The sequence below is a fragment of the Elgaria multicarinata genome, chromosome 8 (assembly GCF_023053635.1).
Source record: "Elgaria multicarinata webbii isolate HBS135686 ecotype San Diego chromosome 8, rElgMul1.1.pri, whole genome shotgun sequence".
NCBI lineage: Eukaryota > Metazoa > Chordata > Lepidosauria > Squamata > Anguidae > Elgaria > Elgaria multicarinata.
This window is the reverse complement of record NC_086178.1, coordinates 5,046,567-5,059,670: the sequence shown is the minus strand read 5'-3', so window position 1 is coordinate 5,059,670 and position 13,104 is coordinate 5,046,567. Positions and strand designations below refer to the sequence as shown.

Here is a 13,104-nt window from a genome sequence, read left to right as displayed (position 1 = left end):
CCCAACCCCTGCAAATACTGTAAAACAAATGTCCTTATTCTTCTGTCAAATGCTGGAACCAGAGTGGGTGTAGCTTTCCCTCTTCCTGCCAACCGCATACCCGAGAGCTGTTCCCTTACAGAAAGCACAGCCGTGCCGTTCTTATCTGCTTTCCAAGTTTTCCAGAAGCGGAAAATGTAGCCCTTGCTGTGTGAGAAAGCGAGAGGCGGGGTGGTGAATCCGCTCTGGGTTTTAGCCTGAACTCTATTGGAGCTATCCAGGATGCAAAGCAGTTTGGAGGGTTCGTTAGAGTTCTGACTGGTACTGGTCTAAACCCGGAGCGGATTTATAGCCCCACTGACATCGGAGCCACCAGCCTCCACCGCCATGATTCGTGGGGAGTTTTTAAGGAGAACAGCCCTGGTCACGGCCTAGGCAAAGAATCATAGAATCATAGAATAGCAGAGTTGGAAGGGGCCTACAAGGCCATTGAGTCCAACCCCCCTGCTCAATGCAGGAATCCACCCTAAAGCATCCCTGACAGATGGCTGTCCATCTGTCTCTTGAATGCCTCTAGTGTGGGAGAATCACGGGCCTAAATTGAATCTCGCCGTTAATCCCTGTAAGGCTTGGGTACAGGTTATCTGAAAGACCGTATTCTCCCTTATGAGCCTGCCAGTGTTATGAGATCTTCTGGGGAAGCCCTTTTTTCAGTCCCACCATCTTCACAGGCACGTCTGGTGGGAACATGGAAGAGGGCCTTCTCGGTGGCTGCTCCAGTGCTCTGGAACTCTCTTCCCAGGGAAGCTAGACTGGCTCCCTCCTTGATGTGCTTTCGGAGGCATACAAAGACTTCTTCATTCCAGCAGGCCTTTGGCGATTAATCTAGGCCTCCGTCTGTGCTAAGGACTGTTAAAATTATCATGTATTGGGCAAAAGGCGGGATATGGATAAATATACTACTACTACTACTACTACTACTACTACTACTACTACTATCTCTAATTTCCATCAGTACAGGCACTAAATGCCCGTTTAAATAGCTCCCTAGCTAACCTCAGTCAATGAAAAGACTAGGCTCAAGGCTCCTTAGTGATACGAGAAGGTAATTTCCCATCCATGGATTTCCTCTTACAGATAAGGGAAGGCATTTTATAAGCAGCAAAAGCATCCTAGGACATAAGTATGCATCATCTCAAAACAAAGCGGGTTTACGCTTGTGGCCTACAGTTTAAACAACTCAAATGTCTTCAGGTTTGCACCTCCCAATGTAATTCACCCAATGTGGATCCTGAACAGCTTTCAAATAAAGTGAACAAGTGTGGTGAAAGGATGACTTTATCTACATCCTTTGGTCCATGAGGAAACTTCTGGCTTCCCTAAGCCAGTTTTTTATTTTACTTACTTATTTATTATATTTATATCCCGCCTTTTTTTCCTCCAAGGAACCCAAGGCAGGGTACATAATCCTCCTCTCCATTTCATCCTCACAACAACCCTGTGAGGTAGGCTGGGCTGAGAGTCTGTGACTGGCCCAAAGTCACCCAGTGGGTTTCCATGGCCGAGTGGGGACTAGAACCCGGATCTCCTGTCTCCCAGTCCTACACTTTAGCCAGAATGTATCAGAGACCCTCAACTGCCTGGCTGCTTAATCTCACATAAAGAATGATTGCTGCTTTGATTAAGTACGGTGTAATACATTATTTTATCAATTTTTTTTGGATTACAAAGAAGAAAACGATTGTTGTGTAAGACCAGGTGGCATGTTTCTTTTAGGCCTGCAAGTACAGAAACAGGATATTCAAAACAGGATGTGTGGCATGCTCACATATAGCTTCCAATATTTAAAACGGCACTTCTAGTCCTCAAGGGTGATGTAGATTGGTAAAGATTTTTTTATATTACTACCGTATTTCTTCGATTGTAAGATGCCATCGATTGTAAGATGCACACTAATTTCAGTACCACCAACAGGAAAAAAAAAACCCTAAGACACACCTGCGATTCTAAGACGCACCCCATTTTTAGAGACGTTTATGTGGGGGGGAAAGTGTGTCTTAGAATCAAAGAAATAGGGTATTAATTTTATATCCTGACTTTTTAAGAGTTCTTACTGGTACTGATTGAAACCCGGAACGGATGCAATGCCCCGCTGACGTCAGAGCCACAAAGGGGCCTGCCAGAAGATGGGACATAAGTCGACCTGGTGCCTGTAATATGGTCTTTTTGGCACCAGGTAAAAGACCTTTTTAATTCTCTCAGTCATTTTAGTGCTTTTAGATGTTAACACCCCTTTATTTTGAGGCTGGTTTTATGTGCTGTGGTGTTTTTTTACTTATGGCTGTTGGTTTTGTCTTGATTTTATTATGTGCCGTTTTTATGCATTGTTTCCTAGTTTGCATTTTATGTTTTTAAACTCTCCTCATGGCCTGAGTTCGATCCCAGCGGAAACTGGTTTCAGGCAGCCGGCTCGGGTCGACTCAGCCTTCCATCCTCCCGGGGTCGGTAAAATGAGTACCCAGTGAGCTGGGGGAAAGGGAATAACGGCCGGGGAAGGCAACAGCAAACCACCCCTCTATAAGGCCTGCCAAGAAAACGTCAGCGAAAGCTGGCGCCCCTCCAAGAGTCAGTAATGACTCAGTGCTTGCACGAGAGGTTCCTTTCCCTTCCCTTTCCTACGCTGCCCAGAGAACTTGGGTTCTTGGGCAATTTAAAAGTACAATAAGTAATTACTTTGCACAGCTACTGCGCACCCCTCCCCACTGCGGACTGCTTTTCCATTTCTTTGTGTAACCCTGGCACTGTGCCAACACATTACAGAAGTACAAAACCAAAAGTAAAATGGTGTTAATAACTCCAATTGCACTACTTGCAATCCTTTGACATAAAATAAGCACAACCGTCCTTAAGACTGATGTGCCATGCACAGAGTTAAACAGTATGTCGAATGCCAAGAGGAATTATTCAAATTTCCTAAATTGTCCCTTGCGGAACACAAAGCACTGCAAAATTCAACTCCAAGTACACACAACCACAAACTTGTAACGTTTTTATTTTTAAAAAGTCCAACAGCTTTAGAATAGATCCAAATGTATTAACTTCTCAAAAAAAAAAATACCAAAAGGTACAGTTTAAAGCATATTCTCCTTAAATACAAACTAGCTCTCTTGAGATGCATTGCATCAATGTTTTGCATCTATGTGGATGCAAAAGGAATTTTTTTGTTTTTTTTGTAATTGCATCCTGGTAGAAAACCAACACAGGATGATCAGCGTACAGCCTACTTCAATTCTAACAGGCCTCTTGAACAGAACTCCTACTAACAAGGTAAAAAAACCAAAAAACTTTTATATTCCAAACTTTTTTTCCTCCGTTGTAAAGGTATAGAAGATATTTCAAAGAATTAAAAACAGAAAAAGTTGAATGCTAATTGTCATAGATACATGACTATGTTAAAACTGCTATAAGGAAAGACCTGCTACTAACAAAAGAGATCTTTGTTTGAAACTCCACAATATACTAATGGCGTGGGAATTTCAAAGAAAAATGAAGACTTGTATTACAACATACCAGGTTTTTGAGACCAAGTAAACCAAGTAGGTGTAGGTGCACCTCACTGGACCACTATGGATAGTTTTAGTCCAGGAAGCAAGAGGTGTCATCACAGGAAATTACTCATGCTACAGTTCTGAACATGGCTAACCTCAATTAAGCTTGGATGCTGGACAGAGGACTGTACCCATCCCTGAAGATGACAACACAAGTTTTGAATTCAAAAATCCAACACACAGGACCTCTGGGTGTGTGTGTGTGTGTGTATCGACTCCGCCACTTCTGATCCCTTGATACAACAGGAAGGTCCCTTGATGCTCACCTGTTGAAACTACCACTAAGTAGAGGAGTCACAAAAGTGCACATTTCTACAACACAACAGAGCAAACAACCAAAATAACTTATCCGGTAATATTAAATGGTCAAAGCATAGTTTCAGCTAACGAAGATTTGAAGCAAACTGCTATCGTTAAGGGGAAAAGAAAATGCCTAATTTGTGTTTAATGATTTACCCCACGGAGACCAGCGTGTTCATTTCTTCAGCATACGGGCCAGATTCTCACGGCTGCCCCAGGGAGGCCTCATGCTTGATTCCTGTCATTTCCAAGTGTGACAGTAGCCTATTCCTCTCCAACAAATGTTGCACTGTTACTTTACTACCCCAAATTCCCAAACAATTTGGCCTGCGGCGTCAGGTGAACTGCAGAGCTTCAAAGACCACTGAGGCAAAGCCGCAGAAAGGTGGCTTGCAGCAGGAAATGCTCTTCGCCAGGGTGACTGAAGCCGAAAAACAGAGCAAACTTTGGCAGTGGGGTAGAATGAAACGGGACAGTTTCCAGCTTTCTGGCGGTGGGTGGATCAAATACTGACCACCTGATTAACCACCAACATCCATTGGCTACACAAGAAACCAAAGTAAGTAAATCAGCCTTTCCCCCTCCTTGCTGAGGCTATATAGGGAATCTTTTCCCAACCAGGCAACCTGACTCCCATTTCCCAAGCATAGACATTTTCTCTTTTTTATGGACCGGTATCATGTGAGGGTTGAGTTTCTTTTAACTATTTAAAGTAAAAACAATTTAAGAAAAAAGAAGAAGATATTCAGCTTCATCAGGACACAAAGTCCAAAAAGGTCCCATATTTTTCGGCCCGCAGTTCGTTCAGTTCCTTAGAAAGACGGGACGTCCTTTGCACGGCCCCTAGCCCACAGTTACGAAACGGCTGCCTTTGTTCTGAGAGAGGGCTGTCCTTTGCTCTTTCAGGATCCCAAAGCGCTCGTTGAGGGTCATATTTGTCTGTAAGCAAAAAGGAAGTAAGTTAACACAACAGTCCACCACCATAAAAACAGGCTGAAGAGGGACAAAGAATCGAGTTATGGAATCCGGTTAACATTTCAGCGATTTTCTCCGGGAGCACTAATTCAGCATCTCTTGGGAGGGTTCATTCGATTGAGCTGGGACTGTGGGAAAGATATGATGGTCTATAACAGCCTTCCTCAACCTGGGGCGCTCCAGATGTGTTGGACTACAACTCCCAGAATGCCCCAGCCAGGCTGGGGCATTCTGGGAGATGCAGTCCAACACATCTGGAGCGCCCCAGGTTGAGGAAGGCTGGTCTATAAAGTATGCTGAGTCCAAAACTTTAAGACTACATGATCAGATTATGGTCTGATGCTGAAGGTGTCCAGGAGGAACTTGGCAAGCAGGCGAAAATGACCCCTGCTTTGGGTCTCTACCTGGAGCAACCAAATAGGTCCAGTAATAAACTCCTTCTGGTACCTGAAAAAGATACCTGGCTCATTCTTCACTTCAATTTATTTATTTAATTTTTATACTGCCCAAGAGCTGGGGCTCTCTGAGCAGTTCACAATTAAAACCATGAAACACAACAAATCAAAACATAATAAAAAACGTTAGAAGTTTAAAAATACCATGTAAAACCAAAATAAATCCAGGAGCAGTTACAGCCCAGGAAAAGCCGGGAGGCCTTTAAAAGATATCGCCACTTTCCGCCTCCCAAACCACATAAGGGGTGTGTGTTCAGATAGTGGGGGCCGCTTCAGAGAAGGCCTACTGCTGAGGTTCTTCATGGCGACATTCCACTCATTTTGGAATGACCTGCAAGACCTCCTCTGAAGATCTTAAATGCTGACTGTGTGTATATAAGGAGAAGCGGTCTGCTAGGTATCCCGGTCTCATGTTGTTTAAGGCTTTATAGGATAATAACATAACCTTGTACATGGGCTTGGTAGTTAACAGGCAGCCAGTGCAGTTCAGTTAACACAGGCGTTATGTGAGCATAGCAAGGTGTCCAAAGAGCACCCTAGCTGCTGCATTCTCTTCTTGGTCCTCCCAGAGGGCAGGACACGGAAGAATGGGCTCAAGTTGCAGGAAGCTGGCTGGACATCAGGAAAAAATTCCTGACAGAGCAGTACAGCAACAATCATAGAATAGCAGAGTTGGAAGGGCCCCACAAGGCCATCGAGTCCAACCCCCTGCTTAATGCAGGAATCCACTCTAAAGCATCCCTGACAGATGGATAATAAATAAATAAATAAATAAATAATAGTTGAGAACCATTTCAGAGAGAAAGCCAACCGCTCTGCGACTCCACAGATGCAGAATACAATAAAGCCGCCCAAACGTCTGGCAGGCGGAATGTCAACACTGCACACCCATTTTCAAGGCTGGATTACTGCAACGTGCTCTATGTGGGGCTGGCCTTGAAGCTGTTCTGGAAGCTGGAGCTGGTGCAGAACGCTGCAGCTCGGCTGTTGTCGGGAGCTGCCTGTTTCCAGCATGTAACTCCTCTGCTGAGGGAACTGCACTGGCTGCCTCTTCGCTACCGGGCCAGGTTTAAGGTTCTTGTACTAGTGTGCAAAGCCCTAAAGAACTTGGGATCAGGATACCTGAGAGAGAGAGCGCCTTCATAGAATCATAGAATAGCAGAGTTGGAAGGGGCCTACAAGGCCATCGAGTCCAACCCCCTGCTCAATGCAGGAATCCACCCCAAAGCATCTCTGACAGATGGTTGTCCAGCTGCCTCTTGAAGGCCTCTAGTGTGGGAGAGCCCACAACCTCCCTAGGTAACTGGTTCCATAGTCGTACTGCTCTAACAGTCAGGAAGTTTTTCCTGGTGTCCAGCTGGAATCTGGCTTCCTTTAACTTGAGCCCGTTCTTCCGTGTCCTGCACTCGGAGGACCGAGAAGAGATCCTGGCCCTCCTCTGTGTGACAACCTTTGAAGTATTTGAAGAGTGCTATCATGTCTCCCCTCCATCTTCTCTTCTCCAGGCTAAACATGCCCAGTTCTTTCAGTCTCTCTTCACAGGGCTTTGTTTCCAGACCCCTGATCATCCTGGTTGCCCTCTTCTGAACACGCTCCAGCTTGTCTGCGTCCTTCTTGAATTGTGGAGCCCGGAACTGGACGCAATACTCTAGATGAGGCCTAACCAGGGCTGAAGAGGGAGGAACCAGGACCTCATGTGATTTGGAAGCTAGGGCCTTCTCCCCTACCAACCTGCCCGGTCACTGAGGTCATCTGAAAGCATGCTCCTGGTGGTTCAACATAGACCCATCCTCTGATCGGAATCCACCAGGGGAAGAGTCTTCAGTGTGGTGGCCCCCCTACTGTGGAATTCCCTACCTCTGGAGGTCAGGCAGGCACCAACTTTGTCTTCCTTCTGGCGCCTCCTGAAAATGTTGTTGTTCCAGGAAGCCTTCCCTTGATGACCAGCCGTGGTTTATTTTGCACTTCGTTTCTTTTAAAAATGTACTTTTAATGTGTTTTTTTAATTCTGTTTTTATTCTATTTTATTTTGTCCGCCGCTCCGAAATCCTGAACGGGGGAGTGGTATATAAATATTAAAATTCAATAAAACAAATAAATGTTATTGGGACGTAGGAGGGCTCGGAAGGACCAACCTGCTTTCCGACGCTGTTAATGTCAAACTGCAGAGGAACCCCTTTTGGAATCTTCTTCTCTTCTGACGGATCCCTCTTCATGAGGAAGGGAGGTATGGGAGTACTGGCTAGCCTTGGCTTCAAAGAGCTGTAGAAAAAGACACACTGAACAGCTTCAACAGAAACGTTGATTTCACCAAAATGTAAAACAGGGGAGGCAAAGCGTTGACTGCCAAGCTAGTAATTAAGAGAGAGACGGTGATGAATACAAAGCATAAGGCCACCATGGTGGTGATGCTACTGCTGGGCCTAGATCAGGGGTAAGGAATCTTAGGCCTGGGGGCCAAATCCAGACCCCCAGCATCCCCCAGACGGCCACACACCCTTGGTTCCCCAGCGTTAGTGCAGTTTTCTCTAGGGCTGCGCTCCGCTCCGTTTCAGGTCGTAGAAGCGGAAGCGGAGCGGCCCGATTGGCCTCTGCCAAAGGCGGATCCGAATCAGGACGGGGGAGCTGCGGATCGAGGCGAAGCGGTTCGCCTCCATCCGGAGCTCCGAACGCAGGTAAGTGGGGGCGCTGCCGCCAGTCCGTGCAGCGACGGCAGCGGAGCCAGGTAAGGGGGCTGGGGGGAAGGGGGCTTACCTGTGTCCATTGTGGTCCAGCGCCGGCTTCAACTGAGGCCCAGGCACCGGACCGCAAGGGAGGCAGAGGAAAGGAGGGCTTATTCAGCCCCCATTTTGTCCTCCCTTCCCTGCCTCCGCAGAGGCAAGTAAGAAGGGAAGGGGGGGCAAAATCTCGATCTGCCCTTCCAGATCTCGCTCCGCAGAGCGGAGTGGGGGAGGGTTGGATTGACCCCAGGAGGTTCGGGCCCGATCTGGAAGTTCTGGATCGGGCCACAAAGCGGTCCGTGGAGTCCGTGCACAGCCCTAGTTTTCTCCTCCATTCTAAGATGCTGCTCCCTAAGGCCCTATTTACTGGCAGGACAACCTTTGAGCTGCAATATGCTGGCATATTTTGTAGTGTTTTTTTTTAGATTTGATCCCGCCCCTTTTGCCGCTGGCCCCACCCACTCCGGAGCTTCTCTGAAACTGAATTTGGCCCTTGGGCTGAGAAAGGTTTCCCGAGCCCCAGCCTAGATGATGAGCACAACTCCTTGAAGGCCAGGTTCTGTCGTCCCCGTCCCGTCCCCACCCCCCACCCCGTCCCCAGAACTATCCTCGTCAACAAAGGCTTTGCAGGAGGTTCTAACGCAAGACCAGGTCCATAGTTTGGGGGTGCTCTTGGATCCAGAACTGTCACTTGAGGCACAGGTGAACTCAGTGGCAAAGAGCACCTTTTATCAGCTTAGGCTGATATACCAACTGCGCCCTTATCTGGACAGAGATAGCCTAGCTACAGTGATCCATGCTCTGATAACCTCTCGTTTGGATTACTGCAATGCGTTATACGTGGGGCTGCCTTTGAAAACGGTCCAGAAACTTCAACTGGTACAAAACAGGGCAGCACGGTTACTAACAGGGACTGGCCGGCGAGATCACATCACGCCAGTCCTTTTCCAGCTTCATTGGCTGCCAGTCCAGGTCCGGGCCTGATTCAAAGTGCTGGTATTAACATTTAAAGCTCTAAATGTCTTGGGGCCAGGCTATCTGAAGGAACGCCTCCTCCCGTATGTACCTGCCCGGACCCTAAGGTCATCCTCAGGGGTCCTTCTCCGTGAGCCCCTGCCAAAGGAAGTGAGGCAGGTGGCTACCAGGAGGAGGGCCTTCTCTGCTGTGGCACCCCGGCTGTGGAAAGAGGTACGCCTGGCACCTACACCACACTCTTTTAGGCTATACTCTTTCTTTTCTCAGCATTTTAACAGTCTAGCAACTTAATTTTAACTTTGCTGTTTTAAATGTGTATTTTAAACCTGTATTACTTTCTGCATTGCTGCTTGATTTTATCCTGGTTGTGTTTCTATATTGAATTTTATATTGTGCTTTTATGCGGTTTTGTTTTATATTTTGAATGGTTTCGAATGGTTTTAATTTTTGTAAACCGCCCAGAGCACTTCGGCTATTGGGCGGTATAAAAATGCAATAAATAAATAAATAAATAAATAAATAAAGACAACACTGTTTTACTCACATCGGGGACGGAATTGCACCGGGATTGTCAATGGACACGGTCAAGATCCCTCCGTTCGTAGTGGATGTCCGCCATCTGGTCAGGAAGCACAAGAACCTCACTTAAACTGACAATAGAGAGCGCCGTAGAAGTGCATTCGGTGGCAACCTTTTTCGCTGGCTGATACTTGAACGAGAATTCAGGAAGAAACACCAGAGCCCCAGCTAAAGGGCTAGGAGGCTTTAGAGGCAGCTGGCTTCAATTCCCCACAGTGCAGGGAATTGGCCTCAGAGTGGCCAAACTCATTTTCCCCCAGCTACTGGCTTCCCTCCAACTGCACGGTCCTTGGCCTCAGCCTAAAGCTATAGCAGTGTGAGAAGAGAGATTGGCTCTGGTGCTGTGAAGGATGATAATGGTATTATCGAAAGATAATTTTTTTTATTAAATATATTATTTTAAAAAAAAACCCTCAAAAAGCTCGACGTTTCGGGTACCAGGATCCTTCGTCAGGAGCAAAGTTTAACACTTCTTCTATGGAGCGTCCTTGTCGAAAACTGCGTTTTCTATCTAAAAAGCTGCAAGTGTCTAAAAAGCAGCTTTTTAGATAGAAAACACAGCTTTCGACGAGGACGCTGCACAGAAGAAGTGTTAACCTTTGCTCCTGGCGAAGGATCCTGGTACCCGAAACGTTGAGCTTTCTGAGTTTTTTAAAATAAAATTTTGATCTTTCGATAATACCACTAAAGATTTCTCATCCTCCACAGCACCAGAGCCAGCCTCTCTTCTCACACTGCTTAGTGGTGCTTTTTCACGTTGGCAATGGCAAGCCCGACCTGCAGGGCCTTTCCAGGGGACCAGCAACCAGGCCGCCCGTGCTAGAACACGGAGTGGGGCCCTTTTCTAAAAGTAGCCCCAGGGAACCGGAGCCACGTACAGACCTGCATCCCGTTTCTTTCAGGCCGGCTGTGATTCTGCAGAATCTGCTTCCATGTGGGAGGCCTTCTGTCCCTCCTAACACACACACACACACACACACAGAATCCCCTTTCTACAGTACTTAAGGAGAAGCAGGAAATTCTGCTTTTCTGGAAACAACTCTCTTTCCCCCCTTATCAAGCCAAGAATATGCCCTATTTTATAAGCCCTATTTATGCCATCCAGACATTTTATCACCAAGCAAACCGGACGGCAATTTTAAAAGCCTACCCTCTGGGGGCACAGCGACCGGGCGGTGGCTGAGATCGCCACGTACTCAAGAGATGCTCAAACCTCTATTCCCTGTTTATTCCTGCCTCCGCTTCCCTCACGGTTGCCTACCCAGTGATAAATTATAGACTGTAAGCTCCTAGGGGCAGGGACCTGCCTTCTTGTAAGCTCCGTGTATATTGTTGGCACCACATCAGTATTAACAACGGCGAAGACAACAAAGGTGCCAGTTATTGGGCAAAACATCCCTGCCAGCTGAACTGAGGACTAGTGGGGGCGGGGGGGCGGGCAGTGAGTCCGGTCCTTTCCATTCTGACTTCTCAGCCCGACTTCCCCACCCCACAAACACCCGGGCTTCTGATTCATTGCCATGTGCCTGGAACATTGCCATGTGCCTCACAGCCAGGACGTTATGCACGTTTGAGAAGCAAGCCCTACCAAATTCACTGGGAGTCAGCGTGCCCGTGGCTGCGGTCTTACAGCAGGCTTTCGGCCACTATCCAGGCCCCCAAGCTGTGCAAAAGAGAGCAGGCTGACCACGTATCTTCACTTTCGGCACGGGTGACACCACATTTCGACAGGCAAAGCAGCGGGGATCAAGAATCACCCTTACTTAAGACTGGAGCAGCTTTCTCCAATCCGCTGCCCTCCAGTTGTGCTGGACTACACAGAACACAGGAAGCTGCCTTATTCTGAACCAGACCCTTGGCCCATCTGGCCCAGTATTGCAAACACTGACTGGCAGCAGCAGCGGCTCTCCAGGGTTTCCGGCAGGAGCTTTTCCTGCTCTGCCTGGCGATGCCAGGGATCGAACCTGTGACCTTCTGCATGCAAAGCAGACGCTCTCTAACCACTGAGCCGCAGCCCTTTCCCTACAATTCCCAGAATCCCCCAGTCTGCACCACATGACCGTTCTGAGCCTCCTTGTTCCTGCTGCAGCCGCCGCCACCTCCTGCTTCTGGCACAGTGAAATCCCAGGGCCACTGGCCACAGATGTTTCCACTTGCCAGATTAAGTCACACACCGGCAGTCTGGCTCCAGCAGCATCAAGACCCTTCAAGAACGGACAACAGCAAGCTACAGCTGCCATTTTAACATATGGGCATAAACGCCTTCACAGTTGCTCTGCCCATTATACCAGGACACCTACGGACGAGATCTTTTTGCGCCTTGGCCGTCGAGGTCGTCTTCGGGATGTATTTGCGCCTGCACCTGGAGGGGAAGAAGAGGAATTCAGCCATCCATGTATAAACAGACAAGTTGAAGCCAGTGCAAAAAAGTTACCGAACGTGTTGGGGGATTAGAGGGTTGATGGAGGAAGGGATTAACACTATTCAGCAGACGACCACAAGCCTTTGTGTCTAGTTTACTGGAACTTAACCCAAACCCTTCCAATAGGGCTGGGAGTCAAAGTTTCCACGAGGATCTATAAAGCTCCCTGCCTAACAAACAGGAATCTACAAAGCGGACTGGCACGAAGATCCAATGCGGGGGATATGTCTACGTTTTCGCATGGGGATTTTAAGCTGATCGTCAGCCGGTTTAAATTAAATAATAAAAAGCAGGGTATAAATATAGCAGAATAAATCTGGAACAGGGGACACATAGAGAGTCTCAGTGGTTATTATTATTATTATTATTATTATTATTATTATTATTATTATTTATTGCATTTTTATTATTGCCTTCTCTGCTGTGGCACCCCGGCTGTGGAATGAGCTCCCTAAGGAGGTTCGCTTGGCGCCTACATTATATGCTTTTAGACACCAGGTGAAGACCTTTTAATTCTCCCAGCATTTTAACAGTCTATAAATACATTTTAACTTGGGTGTTTTAAATTTGTGATTTTGCATTGCGGCTGTTTTGATCTGGTTGAGCTTTTATATTGTAGTTTATATTATGGTTTTTATACTGTTGTTTTACACTTTGAACGGTTTTAATTTTTGTGAACCGCCCAGAGAGCTCCGGCTATTGGGCGGTATAGAAATGTAATAAATAAATAAATAAATAAATACATTTTTATACCGCCCAATCGCCAAAGCTCACTGGGCGGTTCACAAAAACTAAAACAATTCAAAGTATAAAAGAAACAGTATAAAACCATGATATAAATTATTATTATTATTATTATTATTATTATTATTATTATTATTATTATTTTATATAGCACCATTAATGTACATGGTGCTGTACAGAGTAAAACAGTAAATAGCAAGACCCTGCCGCATAGGCTTTCATTCTAATAAAATCATAATAAAACAATGAGGGGGAGAGAATGCAAACAGGCACAGGGTAGGGTAAACAGGCACTGGGTAGAGTAAAACTAACAGTATAAAGTCAGAACAAAATCAAAATATAAAAAA

The 13,104-nt window shown here is 46.6% G+C and overlaps 1 protein-coding gene across 1 annotated transcript in view; it reads right to left on the bottom strand.

Moving 5' to 3' along the window:
• Positions 1-3,014: 3,014 nt before the first annotated feature.
• FYTTD1 (forty-two-three domain containing 1) overlaps positions 3,015-13,104 on the bottom strand; it is a 40,408-nt gene continuing 30,318 nt past the window's right edge. The window contains exons 6-9 of the mRNA XM_063131787.1: positions 11,892-11,953; positions 9,557-9,631; positions 7,453-7,579; positions 3,015-4,826 (exon numbers count right to left, since the gene is read on the bottom strand). Coding sequence (XP_062987857.1) covers positions 4,731-4,826; positions 7,453-7,579; positions 9,557-9,631; positions 11,892-11,953 — 360 coding nt within the window. The 3' untranslated portion in view covers positions 3,015-4,730. The remainder of the gene's footprint in view (positions 4,827-7,452; positions 7,580-9,556; positions 9,632-11,891; positions 11,954-13,104) is intronic.